This window comes from Pistacia vera, unplaced genomic scaffold, assembly GCF_008641045.1.
Source record: "Pistacia vera cultivar Batoury unplaced genomic scaffold, PisVer_v2 Contig628, whole genome shotgun sequence".
Classification (NCBI taxonomy): domain Eukaryota; kingdom Viridiplantae; phylum Streptophyta; class Magnoliopsida; order Sapindales; family Anacardiaceae; genus Pistacia; species Pistacia vera.
This window is the reverse complement of record NW_022196477.1, coordinates 561,186-583,455: the sequence shown is the minus strand read 5'-3', so window position 1 is coordinate 583,455 and position 22,270 is coordinate 561,186. Positions and strand designations below refer to the sequence as shown.

The 22,270-nt window shown below is 33.3% G+C and overlaps 2 protein-coding genes across 2 annotated transcripts; one reads left to right on the top strand and one right to left on the bottom strand.

Annotated features, from left to right (window-relative positions):
* Nucleotides 1–290: 290 nt before the first annotated feature.
* On the top strand, nucleotides 291–2,338 carry LOC116111153 (pentatricopeptide repeat-containing protein At2g35030, mitochondrial). The gene has a single exon (XM_031397352.1). The coding sequence runs from the start codon at nucleotides 532–534 to the stop codon at nucleotides 2,200–2,202; it is 1,671 nt and encodes a 556-aa protein (XP_031253212.1). The 5' UTR covers nucleotides 291–531; the 3' UTR covers nucleotides 2,203–2,338.
* LOC116111152 (kinesin-like protein KIN-14L) lies at nucleotides 2,207–11,193 on the bottom strand. Its single transcript, XM_031397351.1, has 19 exons — nucleotides 11,112–11,193; nucleotides 10,756–10,913; nucleotides 10,176–10,322; nucleotides 9,813–10,065; nucleotides 9,290–9,381; nucleotides 9,087–9,155; nucleotides 8,482–8,586; nucleotides 7,705–7,779; nucleotides 6,831–6,912; nucleotides 6,441–6,536; nucleotides 6,178–6,351; nucleotides 5,994–6,100; nucleotides 5,538–5,716; nucleotides 5,224–5,388; nucleotides 4,820–5,070; nucleotides 4,373–4,536; nucleotides 3,097–3,731; nucleotides 2,772–2,950; nucleotides 2,207–2,692 (listed from the first exon to the last, which is right to left on the bottom strand). The coding sequence occupies exons 1-19, from the start codon at nucleotides 11,176–11,178 to the stop codon at nucleotides 2,616–2,618; spliced, it is 3,075 nt and encodes a 1,024-aa protein (XP_031253211.1). The 5' UTR covers nucleotides 11,179–11,193; the 3' UTR covers nucleotides 2,207–2,615.
* Nucleotides 11,194–22,270: the final 11,077 nt, after the last annotated feature.

Genomic DNA, 22,270 nt, shown 5'->3' with positions numbered 1-22,270 from the left:
GGATACTCACAATTTATGTAAAAGATGCTCGAACACCATAGGATGCTCGATCACCAATTCAAGCCCTATAAAGAGTCCTTCAATGCTCTTACATTCCAATTCCTTCTCGATGCTTTCTAAAGAAAATCCCGAATTGGATCCCAAATTAACGGGATAGTGTCAGCTTCCCTGTGCAGTTATACACTCTTCAATGGGGAATCATTTTACTTAGATTTGCGATGATGAACTGAGGCCGCGTCTTGTCATTCGTAGTGTCATTTGGACTTGCAAAACTCTCCAATTGAAATGTTATCGTTTTCACGAGTGTCAATCAAACTATCCCATCCTGGCAAAAATATCTTATTACCAATCTTCTCTCCCTGCAATTTCAAGTTATTTTACCATTCAATAAATAGTGCAGTGATAACCAAAACTGCAGTGACACTAGAAAGGGATTATAGCCCTAGTCCAGATATTGCAAGATCCAATTGGCTGATTACAAGGCTAAGCAGAGAAGGCAATATTTATGAAGCACGAAAATTGTTCGATGAAATGCCTGAGAAAGATGTGGTTACCTGGACTACAGTAATTTCCGGGTACATAAAATGTGGGTTGATTGAAGAAGCAAGAAAGTTGTTTGATAGGGTTGATGCTCAGAAGAATGTGGTTACGTGGACTGCGCTAATGAGTGGGTATGTCAGGCGGAATCGAATTTTTGAAGCAGAGCAGTTGTTCGAGGAAATGCCGATAAAGAACGTGGTTTCTTGGAATACCATGATCGAAGCATACACGAAAAAGGGGATGATTGACAAGGCTTTGGCGGTGTTTGATAAAATGTCAGATAGAAATACAGTTTCATGGAATACTATGATTACGGCGTTGGCAAATTGTGGGAGGATAGAAGAAGCGAAAGGATTGTTTGATGTGATGCCTAAAAGAGATGTGATTTCGTGGACAACAATGGTTGCCGGGTTGGCAAGGAATGGGAGGATTGATGAAGCTAGGTTGGTATTTGATAGGATGCCAGAGAGGAATGTGGTTTCCTGGAACGCATTGGTTACTGGTTATGCACAGAATATGAGGTTAGTTGAGGCTTTTGAGCTATTTAAGAGGATGCCGTCTAGGGATTTACCTTCATGGAATACGATGATCACGGGGTTTATTCAGAATGGGGAGTTGGGAAGGGCAAGGGATTTGTTTGATAGGATGCCTCAAAAGAACGTTGTTTCTTGGACTGCAATGATCACAGGATATGTAAAAGATGGACAAAGTGAAGAAGCATTGAAGGTTTTGTTAAAAATGTTGGAGGATTATGGGATGAGACCCAATGAGGGAACTTTTGTTAGTGTTTTGAGTGCGTGTAGTGACTTAGCTGGTCTTGGTGAGGGACAGCAAATTCATCAGATGATAAGTAAGACAGTTTATCAAAGTAGCACATTTGTTGTATCTGCGCTCATAAACATGTATTCTAAATGTGGAGAGTTACATACAGCAAGGAAAATGTTTGATGATGGGTTGATGAGTTGCAGGGATTTAGTATCTTGGAATGGTATGATTGCAGCCTATGGACACCATGGATGTGCTAGAGAGGCAATCAACTTGTTTAATCAAATGAAAGAGCTCGGCTTTAAACCTGATGACGTAACTTATGTAGGGTTGCTCTCAGCATGCAGCCATACTGGTTTGGTGGACGAAGGCCTGAAATACTTTGAGGAACTGACGAGGGACAAAACCATACAAGTGCGGGAAGAACATTATACATGTTTGGTTGATCTATGTGGCCGGGCAGGTAGAGTAAAGGAGGCTTATGATTTTATCAAGCGCCTTGGAATTAAGCCATCAGGATCAGTTTGGGGAGCTCTTCTTTCCGGATGTAATGTTCACGTGGATTTGAATTTAGGGATGCATGCTGAAAAGAAGCTTTTAGAGACGGAGCCAAATAATGCAGGCAGTTACTTGTTGCTGTCTAATATATATGCTTCAAGTGGGAAATGGAGAGATGCTGCGAGAGTGAGGCTGAAAATGAAAGAAATGGGATTGAAGAAGCAGCCTGGTTGTAGCTGGATAGAAGTTGGGAATAGAGTTCATGTATTCGTTGTTGGTGATAAATCTCATCGTCAATCTAAGTTAATTTATTCGTTACTCACCGATCTTCATACTAGAATGAAGATCATTGGGCATGTAACAAGTGATGAACTTTTGGTGGATGAGCCGTTTTCTTGACACGTTTGCTGAATTAGGAAATTTTTTATTTTTAATTTACAAAAGTCTGGTAAAGGTAATACAATCACTTCTCTTTTTCAAGTCACACATTGTTACAGCTGACTTTATTATGTCGCGACAAGAGAATTTTGCTGGCTGGGGCAAATCAAATCTAAGCCTTTTTTTTTTTTATTAAAAAAAGAATATGAAATATTTGGCATAAGAAAGCATTCTTTGAGCAAATGAAATATGGATCAGTTTGAATCTATATTCTACTTCCTATGTACATGAACATGTTGCTCAATCAGTCAGCAAGTCTTCTCTCTTCTGTGCTTGCACTGTTGCACTGTGCTCTAAAACTCAAACTGTCAGCAAGCCAGTATGCTTCGAGTCAAAGCGCTACTGCACTTCTTCTAAGCTCAGAGTTAAATGATCTACACCCAACGGTTTGCTGTCTTCCCTGATGGGTGGACTGGAGGCGGCGTCTTTGCATTCCTAGTGTCGCTTGCACCTGCAAAAAATGAAATTCAAATCATGGACTTTATACATGCAATGCACATACATTTGATGTTTTTCAGTATTGTACTTACAAGAAGATTCAATTGGTTTCCCTCCAAGAGAAGATCTCCGGGATCCTGGAGTTTGAATGCCAGTAAGTGATTGCCTCCTGTGTGCCCTTGAATTAGCTGTCAGTGGCGAATTCCCATTGCTAGTTTTGCTAGCAATCATGGTGGCGGGTGATCGTGCTTCTGTCAAGTTCTGTTGGTTCCTGAAAGTGAGATAGCCACGCAATACCATTACATACATTGCAACTGTTAGAAAAGGTTATTAGGCTACTAAAATTTATTATATGAATTTGAAAATAACGGTTGGAACAGAATAATTGAATTAGTATGACTCATGAGTTTCACCTACCTCTTTTCATTGCCATTAATGAATTTTCCGATTGTTCGAAGGGATTTCCTTATTTGAGATCCTTTCCCATTTTTGTTGCGAGATTCTGTTGAAAGAGTGAGTTCACTCTGCATCAAAATTTGAACCTCATTTCTTGGAAATGATTGCGGCTCAGGTGTCTTTGGTAGCTGAAGAGAAGGAATCCGTGTCCTACTATCAGCTTTTACTGCTCGCTTTTGATAGGACAAACTAGTAGGACTTCTAGTTGCCCTAGTTCGACACATATCTGTTACAGAACTACCATTGCTGCTGAAATGCCCGTACGACTTTGAAACTGCTTCTGCATCTTGAAACTGACTATGTTTTTGTATTGACACAGCCTCAAGTGGCATGGGATCACTCACACCATCAGATAACTTGATCTGAATGTTATCCTTCGAAACATATCTTGGACCTTCTAAACTTAATCTCCGTGCACGAGTTGCGATAGGAGGGGTTTTTGTTCTCTTTTTGTGTTCAGATTTCATCACTTTCTGAGTCTTCACAGTGCTACCATTCTCAATGCTGAGTCTTCGGGTACGTGGAGGAGTTCGTTCAGTCACTGCTATTGGTTTCTGGGCTTCCTTGTTTGCCAATGCTTTCTTAAGGTTTTCGACCTGCAAGATTATTGTTAAAAAAATTCATTACTGTATCTAAAAGACACAAATTCTCTTTATGCACACAAATAAAATAAAATAATATAAATAAAAACTATTATCCATGTTATAGTTCATTAGAGAGTAATGTTACATGTACAAACTAATTATACAAACAGATACAACAACCCTGTATGTTTGACATATTATCTCCTCTAATTTGTTAACTTCATCTCTAATTTAAAATTATCCAATCACATTTAAACACAACAGTTTATATGAGTGAGTTTATATGAAAACTTTGTATATGTATTATTATTCTTCATCATATGCAACCATACGGTTTTCGTTAGATTCTACTGTTCACCAAGATTTTCAGGCATAAATATTTGCCAATGTCAGTAAGATTACAGTTTTCAGAAAATTTCCAAGATAATTCATTTAAAAAAAAAAAAAACGGAGGTTGTATTGTTAGTGTGTCCAACAATGTAACATTAAGTCCTGAGGTACAGCACCGGCCCTGAAGAAAGTTCACTAATTACAAGGTGGCTTTTGATAAAGCAAAATCGTGAAATCACCACATTTCTAGCATAAATGACAACCAAGGAAAATTGAAAAGAAGTAAAAGTATCAGGGAATAGAATTTAAATGGATATATGTACCTGTTCTTTGAGCTGCATAACCTCATTGCTCTCTTTTTTTGCTCGTGCAGCACCAAGTTCAACAGTTGAAACCCTCTGAGCGAACTTCAAAGTACTGACTGTTTCCCCAAAAGAATCCCCTTCCGGACTCACATGAGCAAACATTAAAGTTTTAGCATGTCCACCTAAAGTGAATATTTCCAGAGAGTGTCGTTAGTATGTACAACCATATATAGCATTTTTTATTCAAAAGTTGAGCTCTTCAACTCTATCCTGTCACTATCCAATCACCGCTGCATTAAAATTTGATAAGATGCTTTCCTTATTATTCTTTTATTCTTTATATTTTTTATTATTAATAAAACAAATGCGCATTCAATCACTTTTTACCAATTTGGTTTTCCACCTCATTTCAAAGAGAATAATGGATCTTAGGGGAAAAGAGGGCATTTATTTGCATATTATTACCTAAGGAATCTTGCAAGAGAAGAGTGAGTTTGCTGTTACGGTAAGGAATGTGGGAGTTCTTCTGAGCCAAGGCCATGATTACATCTCCCAGACAAGAAAGAGACTTGTTGATACACTGTGCCTCCTTGAGCCTGTCACCAGTAACTTCTGATTTGTCCACTCTTTCACTTCCTGCAAGATCTACCAAATGCAGGCAACTACGAAGAATGCTTCCGGTTGTATCTTTACCATGGACGTGTACCGTCAATATACTGCAGGTACATGTCAAACCACCCTTTTGATCTTTAGAACATATTTCTACTACCACATTTATTGTCATTACTACACAGGCTTCATATATTTTGATTTTCCAGGAAAAATGTAGAAGCTAAACCAGTAGATAAGTTGGGTCTTAGAACACTGACCTATGAGAACGACTACTTCTGTTATTGATTGCAGTTGAATTAACAGCACGATTAACGTCTCCAACTTTCATTAGATGAAGAACATCAGTTGGGGACTTCACATAATGCATTGTGGCATCTGGAAGACTCAACCCATTTTCACTAGCACAACTCCGAATCTCTAATGTGTGCATAGTTAAGAATACAAAAGGTTTGCTTGTGCATGATTAAAACAGTAGGGACAGCACTTCCTATCTTCTAATAATCATAAATATGATTATCTTAAAAAGAGTAAAATATTTCTAGAAGGTAACATAGAAAGTACGAAAGGATATTTGGTGGTTGATGAATCTTCGACAAGAAGGTCCCGCACTTGTTCATTATAAATCTCGACCATTTGAACACGAATGTCATAATTTATCACATCCTTCCTTTCATTAGATATCTGAAAGAGATCGTTCAAAGCCAGATAATTGATCCCCATTTCCTTTGTTGATCCTCCTGATGGACCACTCTATCATAATAGTTATATATTAGATGAAAAAATCTAGAAAAATATGTACAAAAACAAAAGCCTTTATTTGTGCACGCAAAAACAGAAACCTTTCTTTTGTGCACACGATAAAGCAAGCAAGCAAATCAGAGAATAAATAAAATATGCCTTGCTTGAAAGGCAAACACATCATTGCTCAATCATTAGATGTCCAAACAATAAAAAAAAAAAAATCAATTAAGATATATAAAATGCAGAGAATTTGATTTGCAAAAGCTAAGTTTGATAAAGATCATACCATAGTATGTGTTTTGCCAGATCCGGTTTGACCATATGCAAAAATGCATACATTATAACCATCCATTACTGATCTAATTAAGGGTTGAGTGTCCTTAAATACCTCATCTGAAAACCAAGAGTAATGCAAAAGTAATCAGATTTATTTGCAAAAATGTATAATAATATAATGTTTGAAGTTTTACCTTGTCTAGCAGCGGGACTAAACACATGATTAAACTGAAAAACCTTTTTTCCATCCTTTTGGGACTTTGATGGGTCTGAAATAACTAGAGAACCATCCTCTCCAATGAATTCTATTGTACTTTTAGTATCAGCTCTGAAGACAGGCCTTATTCTGCAGTAAACTCTAATATTCCCTGAAGAAAATATCAATATAGATTAATAGATTTAGCATCTATACTCAGGAAAAAAAAATATTAGGATGCAAATGGGTAGTTCTTGTTACCTTTCAAATCCTGAACCATGTTGTACAACTTCCTGTTCTCATTCAACACCCTGTGATAGCCGAGAGCAGCAGTAGACATCTCCTGTACCTGACTTTCTGAAGCCATGTAAAATATGACCATTTTGTAATTTCCAAAAAACTTTTCTTCTTAAAACATGGAAGTAATATTGAAGTGCATGAAAAGGAAGAATCCATTTTGAATTATGAATTATCAGCATCCAGTCATCTTTACCTCTTGTGCATTGTTACAATATGGAACTCTAGGAAATATACTTATAGCATATCTACAAAAGTAATAAATGAATACTGCTATTATTTTTTAAATAGATACAGATATGGATGACGAGCATCTGCTTTCAAAATTGAAGCTGTTTTTACAATGTAACATACCAAGCTCTTTCAAATCATTCTGCAGCTGGGATTCTAAGTCTTTGAACTCACTCTTAGTTCTTGAAAGCAAGGCCTTGAGATCCTAGAAGAAAACAGCATTATGATGAAAATGTAGAAGATCATCTCATTGCAAGAGAAAATTCAGTTTTGTATGGGAATCAATCAAATATGTGATTTGCATTGAAAACATAGAAGCAAGTCTTCATTTGTTTTCGAGGTAATTAATGCACTCATTTAATGTTTAACTTCGTCATTCGTTATCACAATGATTAAAATATAGAAAACAATATTTTTATCATAAAGTCTTTCAGTGTTTAATTTCGGCAATAGTCATTGGAAATTGTGCATCTAGATATATCATTCTCTTCTTATATTATTGATAATACTAGTTGCCAGTAGATTTCCTTTCAAAAGAAATTGGAAAGGAAAAATAATGAACACATAAGAAGAAAATATACAACATAATTAGCAACATATCTATATGCAAGCTTATAGCGAGGATACTTTGCAACAAAGTAAAAAAGGCTGTAATATGGTTACAAACTAAAAACGAAAAAAAGAAGTTTATTCAATCATTCCTGAACAAGGTATGATAACAAAAGTGCTCTCTTATAGAAGTAAATCAAATTTCTCAACAGTCATAAAGTAAAAGCAACTGGATATGATAAAATGTACTACCAAGAAAAGCAGAATGGAAGCATTCCCAGGGAGGAGTTTACAGTATATGTAAACTTCATTATCTCCAGGCCAAAATTTTGTATGAAAGTGGAAATCCATGAAAATTGTGCTAGATTGCAACAGTTCAAAACAAGAAGTACAGTCCATATTAAAATCCTAATAAAGAAGGTTGAGGTGTTGGAACAAATCTACTTACCAGAAGTTCTTTTTCTTGCATTTTCAGTAACTGCCTGTGGTTGCGGTTACCTGTTCTCATGCAAGCTCTGTGACTCTGTAAAATATTTTCATATTATGTCATGTGTGTTCAGTAAACTATCTCTTGTGAATGGAAGAATTACTTTATAAAATTTTTTTAGTGCCATTAATATTGTTTAAGAAAGAAACGGCTCCAAATTCATCTGAGAAACAGGTATGTTAATAGTTCATACAATTTTTTTTTTTTGTGGGGGGGTGTGGGTGTGGTGGTATGGGGTTTGAAGGTGGGGGTGGGTTTCATCAACATTGGCGATTTTGAATGCTGTAAAGCTTTTGTATTTTCCAGACAAAATCATATGAAGAATAAAATAAAAGAAACAGTATGATGAAAAGACTAAGGTATCTCTGCATGTTAATAAAGAAAAGGTTCCAAATTCATCTTAGACAAGATCCATGTTGTGAGCTCATAAATGGTTCAGATGGGGCACTGGTATCAATAGTGATGATGTCAAATTCAGTAAAAGCTTAGTGAAATCATGTCAGGAAAACAGAAAAACATTAACAAAAATGAAGATGGATATTCTCTGGATGTAAATCTATCAATCTTAAGTAACAGAAAATATTAAGAGGAAGTTATAGTATAACTATATAGTAAAAAGAAAGACATTATGAGTTGAAATAAGGCAGGTTAACCATCTTTTTGCTTTACAAACTTTAACCTATTACTTTACGGGCACACATTTGTAAAGCTGTATCGGTCACGATTTAAAAGAATTACCTGAGAATTTCCTAGTGTAGACAAATCCTTTGGAGATGAAGGTGTTAGAGGGGCATGTGAGCTACTTATACTTTCTTTCAAACATTCTTCAAATACTGATTTAAGCTGTTTTTGAGCAGGAATAAATACTGTTAAATAGAGCTTTATGAAGCTAAAGCATCAGCATAAAAGAAAAAGAAAAGGTTTGTCAAATAAGGCACTGTATCCTAATATTTCAAGTTAAATAAATGAATCAAAATTCTTATCAAATCATGGCATAATACACCAATAGTTGTAGGGTAATAAATAAAGAGAGAACTCTTAGATCCCTCCGACTAACTCTTAGATCCCTCCGACTAAGAAGAAAGCAGAGCTCCTTAAGAATATCAAAGTAATTTTCTCTTATTTAGATTCTTAGGTAAGAAGATCAACAATCAGGCAGCCTAGGCACTGCCCTGTCTAAGGTCTTTGACTCTTTGCATGGGCTCCCAAGGGAGGCTATGATATAAAATAGGCAAGCATACGCACAAAAGTCTGAAAGTTCCAGGCACCTTAATTCAACTTTCAGCAGTATGGCTAAGGCAATCAGAAAATTCAAGTTATTGTTGAGTGAAAACTAGACTCACCTCAGGGAACTTAGTTTGAAGTTCTTCAGAACAACTTGAAAGGATTGTGCTAAATAACTTGAATGAATCCTGTATCAGAAAAGATAGAAATGAAAAAAATGAAAAGACAATTATCTTCTTCAAATCTATCTCTCCAATCCTATATTCATTTATAACAAAAAAATTGACTTCTTAAAAAAAAAAAAAAAAAAAAAGATTATTACCTGACTTCCTCTACGAAAGGAAGATAAAAGATTCTCGTTAATGTTTTCCTTCGCACCAACCATAAATTCAGCAAGTACCTTGACAATAGAATCTGCAAGATCCATGCATCACATAGAATAAGCTATAAGTCAAAACAAATTAAATATAATTATGGGACAACCTATGACAATAAATGCTACGTACACATTAACGTCTCATTAAAGTAAATGATATTGCTACTAAAACCGTGTATAAAATATTACATAAAGTTGTATCTATTAATTAGCAAAGAGCAATAATACCTATACCATAGTTTCAACAGTGACCATGTCATATTTGGTAGGTAATACACCAGCAAGGACTTTTAACAATCATTTATTAGTATATGCTGAGGCTATACAAATCTTTTAAATTACACTATCTTCGTATCAGGCTTATAAAATTTGTATGGCAATTAAGTATAAGTAGAAGTGTATTTTTGTGACATATTAATAGCCATACAGCATATACTTTTGGTTATGTACAGTTGGAAGAGAGAGCAACCTTCAAGTTTCTGATTGCCACCATTCATAGCTAGTTGTTTCTCACAAGCTGCAGACATGTCCAAGCACCTACAAGAGTCTGGAGTGATTGCTGCTGAGGCTCGTGAAGACCTACCGGCAGAATGCATAACCATTGGAGACCTAGCATGCTTATTAAAACTATTTCCACAGTTCATTTGTTTCCATTCATGATATGATTTCAGGGCTAATATGCAATCTACAACCTTCACTGCTGACCCCACATCCAAAGTATCCTTAATAAGGCAAAACCAATCATTTCACTTAGTCGTTATCAGTACTTACATGCAAACTAATAAGAACATGTTCATCTCCAAATACATATATACATTTGAAATTGAATTACCCTTTCAAGATCAGAAGCTTCAAAAGCTGGCAGCTTCAACTCTTCGACTGCCACCAAAAAGTTCCTTACATTCTCAAAGTACTGATAGGCCGGCAGTGGTTGAGATTCCCGGCTGAATGATGGTATATATGAACTGTTCTCCACAACCTTGTAATATATTCCAAAAGCAAACCAATTAATAGCAGTAAAAACCAATACCTGTATACTGCATTTGCTCAAAAACGGCAAGGAAAATGGAAACTCTTTTCACATTTTATTTTGATTGCCAAAACCCTTCATTAATCTTAGCCTAATAAAAAAACATTCAGCTACCTCAGTATAGATGAATGTTATTATTTTGTGCCCTAATTCTAAAAAAAACATATAACTCAAAATTTTCACACTTTTGAGTAAATGTAACAAAATGGTAAGGAATTAAGACACAAAACTTATCCTAGTTAGGGGTTTGATCATATCAACATAGAAAAAAAAAAAAACCCACTTTATTTATTTACTTCCCCTTTCCTCAAGATTCTCAAGAAAAAAAAAAAAGAAAAAAAAAAGGAAATAATACGTAAACATAAGACAGTGAATAATGCACCTTCACTATAGCGCCTGGATTGATCCTGTTAATGGCATTGCACAGAATGAGACCATTTCTCAAGCAAGAAACAAACTCTCTCTCTGACGGCTGCCTTGATATACCAAGAGGCCCGACTAAGCTTTCTAGCCACGCAACTGCTTGAAACCGCCTCCAAGCTGCAAAAACAACCGAAAATCAATGATCATTCACTGCTTCATTGCTGAAAAGATGTATACAAACACCAATATAAATAGTAATAAAAAAACTGAAATGTTAATTAGTCCTTTTCTTGTACATTATCAGGGACCTAATAAACAACACTAAACACAAAATTCAAGATTATTAAAAAAAAAAAAAAAACCAGAAAGACCAACCTGCTTCTTCAGCTTTTCTTGAAGCCAAATTGAAGTCATGCAACCCAGTTCTTGAACTACTCTCCATCGAAATCCAATCCTCTTGTTCCTTAACAAAAGAAAAAATAAAAATAAAATCAACTTGTCATTACAAAAAAAAAGCAAAATACGCAAATCATTCAAATGCATTGCATTTACATATCAGAAAGAAACAGAGTAAAATGTCAAGAAAAGTATTGGTTCTCCTTCTGGGTGTCTTCCTTTTAACTGAGTGGATAAAACCCAAAACCCTTCAAGACCCACAAAGCTAAAAGGATTCAAGAAAGGAAGGCAAAGTACCTTTCTTGTTTTTGAATCTTTCGTTTTCAGTTGAAATGAGACAAGAGAGACTGAGCGGAAGATGGTTTATTCTTATTCTTATGTTTTGTTTGTGTATTGTCTTTTGGTTCCGTTTCAGGTTCGGCTCCGAAGCTGAGGCTACGGAATCCTAACGTTACTTTTTTGTTTTAGGGCTTCAACATTTTGAATTCAAATGTGTAGGGACACACGTGGTTTGGGGTTAGTGAAGGTTGAATCAACCGTTTGATTTGCCACGTGGATGATATCATTCAACGGTTGAGATTTATTATTGAGGTGAGGCTTGATAAAATTGGGTTGGGCTGATTTTGGGCCTTGATTGATTGAAGGTCAAAAACATTAGTGATATGCTGGATTTTATTGGCAAATTCGAGATGTGATGCTTAATTATTTTTTATTTATTTCTATATTAGTATGGAATTTGAATTCTATATAATGTCAGTTCTTATTGTTTATTTGAATTTATAAGTCCAAGAACAAAATTGGATCAAAGCTTAGGCCTGAGATCAAAATTTTCATTTACTGTTTTCATGCTAATAAGACATTTTAACTGAAATTTTATATTCTAATTCATATGTTAATTATTTATTAAATATAATATACATTAAAAATTAGCTGTAACTATCCTACATATGATATTTTAAAAAACATTTAGAAAGGAAAAACTTTAATAGACAACAATAGAATATGTTTTTTTAGTATTTTGGAGTAAAAGTATAAATATTTGACTTTTAGATAATTTTTTATAAATATCTTATTCGAGGGAAAATTATTATTTTCTTGTTTTAATTAAAAAATAATCAAATTGCATTAATAAGTATATTAATGAGATTATTATGACGAGGTCTTAACTTAAAATTTAAATTTTATATAGAAAAATTTAAGTCATAGTCTTAAAAAAAATAATTTAGTCATACATATTTAATAATTTTTTCATATATTATATATGGGTTAGGCTATTGTAACACAAAATGTTGACACAATTTCATGAATCAAATATTTATTATTTCTTATTTGGAAACTAGAAGCAGTTGTAATTAAGGTCCAATCACTAACTGTGAATTATGAAATTAATCATACTACATTACCAACAACATAGATCACAAAGCCAAACAATTTGACTTAATCAACTAGACAATCAAGGTTAGGGTGTATGCATAGATTCATGGATTTGAATTACTGCGTGAGCTATAAATTATTAACGCTATTGATATTTATTTTCTTTTCAAAATAACTACATTTAGAGTGTGTTTGAGATTGTTGTAACTTAAGAAACAATCAATTATTTTTTAACTTATAACAACAAAAGTGTTTGATAAACAATTTTTACAATAGATTACATTTGAAGCTGATTATGAAATAAATAGTTTTATATAAGAATTCTAAAAGTTAGGATGAGTAGCTTTAAAATTCAGATCATTTCTAAAACTGATTTTACATTGTAACTTGACAAATATACTTCAAATTACAAAATAAACTTAAATAAAAATTTAATTCATTAATAAATTATTTTATACACAGTTTTAAAATAGATCCAATATTTTGTTTTTCTTTTGAATTATTAATTAATAATTTATTTAATATCAATTCTTTTAACACATTTTTAAATACTTATCAAAATACAAATTTTGAATTATAAAAATATTTTAAGAAATAAAATGTTTTTCTTGGTCATTATACATAGAACAACAATTTCAACATCTAATTTACCAAACATATAATCATAAATTATGAAAATCACAGCAATTATAAAAGTAACATTTACCAAAAACATTACATATTATTTTGAAAGCTGATTATTTCTAAAGTTCGGCAAAAATTGATTAAACTTAAAGTTACACAAATTCCAAACTAGCCCTAAGCGATGTTGATTTAAGATTTTTTTATATGATAGTTTAGAATGGTCGAATTCCATGCGTGATGGCTCCGTTTGGTTCATTATTGGGTAGTTTTTAGAATAATCTTTTGAAAAAAGTTAAATTGGGTGGGTATTACGATGTAAAATTTTAAAAATTAACATAAGTACCCCATATATTTATTTATTTACTAAACAGCCCCAAATATAATATTCAAAATTAACAAAACAACCCCAATCCACTCATCAATAAGGACAGCCGGCCACCACCGCCGGAGAGTGGCCGGAGTTGCCGTATCGACGTATGACCGACTCGATATTGTTGGTCTTGCGTCGATATGGCCTTTTCTGGTCGTCAACGGCAGCCAACGATACAGCCGTCATTGATGGTCAACGACGACCATATCTTGGCTGTCATTAACGACTGTCTACGGCCAAAGATCTAGCCGTTGATTGCCAAATCTTTGGTTGTAGATCTGGCCAGATCTGGCCAGATCTATCATGGATCTGGCCGAAAAAGGCTAGATCGGCACACTACCAGCCAGATTCAGTCGGTAGTGTACCATTATACCAGATTCCGACCATCTTCTAGCGGTGGTGGCCGAAATCTGGTAAATGTGGGTTACTGGGGTTTTTTTGCAATTTCTAAAAAAATATTTAGGGGTATTTAATTAAATTAATAAATTTAGGGGGTTTAAAAAAAGTTGAATAATATTGAACAATATTGTGAGTTTTTGCAATTTTACTGTTTAATTTTATTGGGAATACTAATAATAGTAGTCCCAAATGTGAGCCAAACGAAGCCATGCGTGATATTTTTGCTAGTTTTGTGACTTCAATTGAAAGCAAAGGTTGTCCTTTCCTTTGTAGTCCCAAGTAAATTGGCTTCTCATTCATTGAAAAGAATGAAACTTTTTAAAAAAAATTTAGGCTTTATCTTTTGGTAATTATAATAAAGACCAATTTGAGATATAGAATAAAACTTTTAGCATCCTCTTGAAAAAAGATATGATGCGTTGGATGACTTAGGGTGCGTTTGACACACTATTTTTCCATATACTATTCTACTATCTTATTCTTAGAAAATGAAATAATTACTTTTCTATTCAACTCAAAATCCAATTCTATTCTATTTAACTCAGAATATTTAACAATTATATTTCTCAATAAAAGTTTTAAAATTAACAAAAACACCCCTATCCACCCAAGCCACTATCACATGCCAATAGTCGTCGCTCCTGTAACGACGCATGACCAGCTGGATCTGGCCGGTCATGCGCCGATTTGTCTGTTTCCGGCCAGATCTACCATGGATCTAGCCGAAAACAACCAGATCTATGGTCAAAGATTTGGCCATTGCCAACTAAACGAGGACAAAAAATCTGGCCGTCATCAACAGCCAGATCTAGCCGTCAATGGCCAGATCTTTAGCCATGGATCTGGTCGGAAAAGGCCAGATCGGCGCACAACCGGCCAAATCCATTTGGTTACAATTATACTATCTTAAGCAAGGTTACACATTTAGTTGATTTTTAATTAAAGAAAATGTATGATAATTGTACTTTTGAAGTGATAAAGTAGCTAAATAATTAGTGAAAAACAAAATAAATATGTATGAAATAATTTAAACTTGATTAAATCAATAAGAGATGTTGAAATATTGATTTATCAACTTTAGAAATAATTATATTTTAGTTAAAATACTAAAAAAGTTTACTTGTTATTAAAACTAGTCATTTAAAAAGTGAAAATAATAGATAGTCTTCAGTGTTTACTTAAAACAAATTTTATTGTAGTCAAATGTTTTGAAATTTGTATTATGAGATAAACAAAGTCTAGATCATTTATAATCAATCTTAATTATTTTAATAGGCAACAATAGAATATGCTTTTTTTAGTGTTTTGGAGTAAAAGTATAAATATTTGACTTTTAGATAATTTTTATAAATATCTTATTTGAAGGAAAATTATTATTTTCTTGTTTTAATTAAAAAATAATTAAATTGCATTAATAAGTATATTAATGAGATGTAAGTAATTTCTTGAAGATTGTAAACATAAATAATCAAATAAACATAGATCTTACAATTTCATGATTTTCACAAACAAAATAATTAAACAATTATTGTGAGAAAACATACCTGATCCTGAAGCCATGATAATAATCTTTTGAGATAAAAACTGATTTCTCCTTTCTTAACCCTTTTACATATAATGGTACAATTGATGGGGAAAATAAAATGTTAACTCTTATGTGTAGAGGGAGGATCAATTTATATATGGAGAATAACAATTAATCTGATACGTCCATCAAGTATCCATCCAATTACTAGGATTCATTATTCAATAACCACATGTAACAGTCAAATTTATTTGCACATGTAACTGATAAAAAATTATTGTGCTTGTAACCGACAAATTTAAAACAATTAGTAACTCCCAACATTTGAATTAAATTCAAATTAGTGGACAACTGATGAGCCACTTTCAATAGTCTCCCACTTGGCTCATATGATAAACCAACATAAGTGGTTAATGATATAACATCAAGCATGCAACTAACAATGAAACCTTTCTTTATGCCCATCATAATCACCTTAGCATAACAAACTACTAAATGTGAGTCATGGCAGTTGTATGTTGTTTATGTAACATATTTCCTTCCATGCAACACTACAAATAGTCGTTCATCATACTCGGTCTATAAGTGGTATAAACATAATGGTCCATGATTATGTCTTAAAAGACTATTCTATTTTCTTTGTCAATTATGTATACATCAATACAAGAAATAAAAAATTTATATATATCAGAAACATAAATTATTGAGCTCAGAGTGTCAATGCATCAATTATTATAACCAAGACCCATTCTAACTACATGTTCTTTAAATGTCTTTGGTTGCAATCCTTTAGTTAAGGGATTTGCAATCATGAGATCTGTCTTAATATGTTCAATGCACACTCTTTATTTTTGAACCTCCTCCTTAACGGCAAAATACTTTAATTCCATATGTTTAGCACCTCTTGAGTATTTGTTGTTCTTGGAGAAGAAAACTACTGCGGAATTATCACAATAAATTTTCAGTGGCTTGATAATAGTATCGACAACCTCAAGTCCTAAAATAAAGTTACGCAGCCATAATGCATGAATTGTAGCCTCAAAACATGCCACAAACTCTGCTTCCATAGTTGATGAAGTGATAACAGTCTGCTTAGCACTTTTTCATGAGACCACTCCTCCAACTAATAGTAACAAATAACCAAAAGTAGATTTTCTACTGTCAAGGCATCCAGCAAAATCTAAATCTGAATATCCGATTATTTCTAAATGATCAGATCTTCTATATGTGAGTATATAATCCTTCATTCCTTGTAGATATCTCAAAATTTTCTTCGCAGCTTTCCAATGATCAATTCTCGGATTACTTTGATACCTGCCTAACATACCTGCAACAAAATTGATGTCTGGTCTAGTACAAGTTTGTGCATATATCAAACTGCCAACAACCGAAGCATATGGAATTGATTCCATTTTATTTTGTTCTATATTGTTCTTTGGGTATTGCATGAGACTGAATTTATCCCCTTTTTGTATAGGGACAATGCTTGCTGAATATGATTCCATGTGAAACCTCTCTAAAATTCTATCAATATATCCTTTTTGAGACAAGCCAACAATCCTTGTGATCTATCTCAAAATATTTCAATTCCTATCAAATAGGGTGCCTCTCCCATGTCTTTCATTTCAAAATTCTTTGAAAGAAAATTCTTGGTTTCATATAATATGCCAAGATCATTCGCAACGAGCAAAATATCATCCACATATAAGACTAAAAATACAAACTTGCTCCCACTAATCTTTTCGTATATACACTGATCAACAATGTTTTCCTTAAATCCAAACGATGTTATGGTATCATTAAACTTAAGATACCATTGTCAAGAAGCCTATTTAAGTCCATATATTGACTTCTTAAGCTTACATATCATAGGACATTTACCTTCAACTGAGAAGCCTTTAAGTTGGTCCATATAAACTTCCTCCTCAAGATTTCCATTAAGAAAGGCCTTTTTCACACCCATTTGGTGTAACTCTAAATCATATTGAGCCACCAACGCCATAATAATTCTTAAAGAGTCCTTTTTAGAAACTAGGGAAAAAGTCTTTTTATAATCAATGCCTTCTTTTTTAGTATAACTCTTGGCAACAAGTCTAACCTTATATTGTTCTATGTTGCCGTTTGAATTGTGTTTGGTCTTAAAAACCCATTTACAACCAACTCTTTTTGAACCTTTACGCAACTCAATGGGATCCCAAACTTTATTTTGTTCCATGGATTTCAACTCTTCCTTCATAGCATCAATCCATTTATCATACTCATTACAATTTATGGCTTGTGAAAATGAAACCGGATCCTTATTAATTCTAATGTCAAAATTTGACTCTTGCAAGTAAAACACATAATCATCTAAAATTACAGGTCTTCTTTGTCTTTGAGACCTTCTTAATGATGATTCTTATGATATTTCTTTGTTAGACCTTAATGGATTAGGTTCTTCATGGAATGATTCTTGATTTAATTGTTGTTTGTTATTATTGAAACATTCTACAATAGGAACAACATCGGAGTAGATGTAGCTAAGGAAGTGTCCACCTTTATCTTTCTGATATCTATCTGACTATCTTCCATTGTTCGTCACTCCCACTAATCTCATCATTTTCAAGAAATTTTGCATTATTGGTTTCCATAATTCTACAACTATGGTTAGGACAATAAAACCTATACCCTTTGGATTTCTCTGGATAACTAATAAAGTAATCACTAATTGTTCAAGAATCCAATTTCTTTTCATGTGGGTTATAGATTCTTACTTCCACCGGGCAACCCCAAACGTGCAAGTGCCTTAAACTAGGTTTCCTTCCAGTCCATAACTCAAAAGGAGTTTTGGGAACTGCTTTACTAGGAACCCTATTCAATAAGTACACAGTGGTTTTTAGAGCATGCATCCACAATGATAAAGGTAATGAGGAGGTACTCATCATACTTCTAACCATATCCATTAGTATTCTACTATGCCTTTCTGCTACACCATTTTTTTAAGGTGTATTTGGCATAGTGTACTATACACATATGTCTCGCTTTTTGAGAAATCTTGCAAATGGACCTGCACATTGTCCTGATTCATTATACTTCCCGTAGTATTCACCACCTCTATTAGAACATATGATTTTCACCTTTCTATCTTGATGCCTTTCAACCTCATTAATATATATCTCAAGGGCATTAACTGATTGAGACTTTTCATCCAACAAATAAAGATAACCATAACGTGAAAAATCATCAATAAATGTGATGAAAACTTTTCTCCACTAAAGGTTGAAGCTTCAAAAAGTCCGCATGTATCGGTGTGTATAATTCCAAGAAGCTGTGAACTTCTCGTGGCTCCTTTCTTATTGTGTTTGGTTTGCTTTCCCTTAATGCAATCCACACACGTTCCAAGATTAGTAAAATCTAGATTTGGAAGAATCTCATTCTTTAGTAACCTTTCTATTCATTCTTTGGATATGTGACCCAAACGTCTATGCCACAAGAAAGATGAATTTTCTTTTAATCTACCCCACTTAATTCCAGATTACGATATACTATAGGTAAGGATTTAGCAAAAATATGATCAAGATTTAGTTTATATAAACCATCACTAAGAATACCTGGTCTAATAAAAATAGTATTCTTATACAAACTAAAACAATGTTCTCCAAACCTAACAATAAAACCAGAAATGTCCAATTTTGAAAAAGAAACTAAATTACGGATAATAGAAGGAACATAAAGGGTTTCTAATAGATCTAGGTGATGGTCGGTATGCAAGATCAAGCGATAAGTCCCTATTCCTTCGACCAAAGACTTTATTTTATTCCCCATAAACACAAAGTTCTCATTTGGACTTGTGGTCCGGATCATAAGGAATCCCTGCATTGTATTACAAATATGAGTGGTAGCACCAGAATCAAGCCACCAAGTATTATAATGAACTTTAGTCAAATTTGATTCGAAACATACTAAAGCACTTGACTTACCTTTCTTTTCAAACCAAGCCCTGCGTTTATGGCAGTCTTTTGATAGTGCCTAGGTTTCTTGCAAAAATGGCATCTATCGGTCTTACGTTCCTTCTTTTGATTTTAGAATCATCCTTAAACTCATCCTTTTTCGATCCTTTCTTCTTGATTCTTTTTGTCTTCTTTTTACCAGTTTCATGCTTCACAAGGTTAAGTGAATGATCTCCGTAATTCTTCAACTTTAATTCCTCGTGTACTAACTAGACAATTCATTTAAACTCCACTTATCTTTAATAGTGTTGTAGTTTACTTGAAATGTCCCATACTTAGGAGGCAATGAGTGAAGAATAAAGTGAATAAAAAAATCATCATCAATGGTCATACCTAACCTCCTTAATTTTGTCGCTACGTTCGTCATTTCAATAAGATGATCATGCATACTTCGAGAGTTGTCATACTTCATGGCTATCAAAGAAGACATCAGCATTGCGGACAAGGATTTATTTGCAGAACAAAATCAATCTTCCACAAAACTGAGATATTCTTTAGCATTGTCTGTTTGTGGAAGAGTGTCTTTAATGTTGCCAGCTGTTGTCATCCGCATAAACATTAGACAAAGTTTATTTGCTTTATACCATGATTTGCGATAGAATTTCTCTTCTTCAGTGCTGGTATCAGTAATATCAGTAGGTTTATGTTCATCAAGAGCCATGTCCAAATTTAAAACTCCCAAATTGAAATGAACTTGCTCCTTCCATTGTGAGAAATTTAATCTGTTAAACATGACAACGGATGATGCTTGAGAATGTAAAAAAGAGGAACTGAAACTGCAATTAAATACTCACCATTAGCTTAAATAAAAACATATCTAGAAAATATAATAGTAAGATATATCAAAGTTCTCCCTTGGGTAGATACAAGGATATATCATCATTCAATTACATGCCTATTTTTCTTTATAGGTGATTACATATATTTTTAATTAATTATATTTACTATCTTTGGATATGTAAATAAAATCAATGAAAAATATCAACTCACCTCTTTATATTCTTTATGCATTACCTTTGGGTATGTCTAAATTGCTTATGGATAAGGAATCTTGAAAATTCTAGGCACCAAAAGGACAACTTGAAAATTTTCATATTTCAAATTTAACAACGTACTAGTTTGGCCACTTTGGTGACTTACAAACTATCACAATATCAAACATAAGCTTATATATATCAACTCTCATATTTAGAATATTTACTTGAATAATTTATTAAACATTAGAATAAATTATCTGCAATATTCTATCAAGTTAAATAATTATTAATAAATCATCATTATTCTTTCATTCATGGTTGCGATTAAATATTAATAAGTATTTTATAACACCCATGAAACCAAAACAGAGAAAATTAAATTCATCATTTATTGCAATATGAAATTGCACTATTATGCTTTGAATAAATAAAGGATTCTATAGTAAAATTCTTTAAACCGAAGAGCATTTGAAATTAACAGAATACATAAATTCGCCTGAAGATGTAATAAACAAGTAAAACCTAAATTAAACCATTAAAGGCTAAAGGTGTCATAGGATCCAAACTTCCTGAATTCATTGCAAGTAAAATAATACAAGGAACATGCATTGATAAAAATAAATAAATAAATACCAAAGTATGCCAAACATGAATAGAACAACATCTGTGAATATTACATCTCAATTACCCATGAATTTAAACATAAGCCAGTACCATAAAATACAGAATTTTATTTCACTATAAAAATCTGCAACCAATTCGTCACTTTCCAAGTGCGGCAAAAAAGAACAAATGGCAGAAGCCAATTCTTTTAACAATAAGGCCATTTTTAAAGCTAAAACATAACTCATAAAAAAAAAAGAAAAAATAAAAAAAAAGAAAACAATTTAAAATACCTTATGTAATACCCATTAATGAAAGAAAGTCTTTTACGCCGCAACTTATAATGTTCAAGATTAAGTGCAGCGGAATATCAAAATCTTCAATTTTAAATTCTGGGGTGCATAAGAAATTCATGTAAACAATAATTTTAAAGGAAAGTCATAAGTTCCAAAACCATGCTCTGATATCATATGTAAGTAATTTCTTAAAGATTGTAAACATAAACATAAACAATCAAATAAACATAGATCTTAGAACTTCATGATTTTCACAAACATACCTGATCCTGAATCCATGATAATAAACTTTTGAGATAAAAATTGATTGCTCCTTGTTGATGGAAAAATACACCAACTAGAGTGATCTGATCAACCTTGACGGGATTGGAACTAATGTGTGCGTGATTATAGGTAACTAGCAATGAATAAACAGTAAAATGTAGCAAAGTAAATGACAAGGAAGTTTTTAAATGGTTTGGCGAGTTATACTTTTAAGCCTACGTCCACTGTTTTTGTATTTATTGTGAAAGCTTACAATGATAATCCTAGAATAATTTGCTAACCCCTTTCTCATTGTTGGAAGAGGTTTATATACAAATTTTGTACAAAGGAAAGAGCGAAAATAAAGGGATTACAATAAAGTTTGAAATGCAACTCTGATATTCTCGAGATTGAGCACTGTGATTGCACAAAGATTGCTATTGATCTGATCCTTTTCGAGACAGTCGGGATCTAAAGTTATATGTGAATTAGTTGAACAACTGTAAGGATGTGCTAGGTGAAGCTACGACTCGACGAGCTTATGCTAGGTTGGACAATCGGTTGAGTTGAGCTAATACAGGATCGAGCTATAACCTCGTAATTTTTCGAGCTTGAGGGAAAAATCACACACAACATCTACCCCCTAGTGTTCAGTGCTCGTTTCGAGCTTTGAAGACTATTTATATACATCTTCTTGGCAAGCTTCTAGCCAGGACGGCTAGTAAGCTTTCTACTCGC

Coding starts and splice junctions, on each gene's coding strand:
- LOC116111153 (XM_031397352.1), top strand. CDS start 532: ATGCCTGAGAAAGATGTGGTTACCTGGACTACAGTAATTTCCGGGTAC.
- LOC116111152 (XM_031397351.1), bottom strand. CDS start 11,178: ATGGAGAGTAGTTCAAGAACTGGGTTGCATGACTTCAATTTGGCTTCA. Junction 6,101..6,177: donor TAGTCCCGCTGCTAGACAAG/GTAAAACTTCAA, acceptor CTTGGTTTTCAG/ATGAGGTATTTAAGGACACT. Junction 5,717..5,993: donor CTGGCAAAACACATACTATG/GTATGATCTTTA, acceptor CTATTATGATAG/AGTGGTCCATCAGGAGGATC.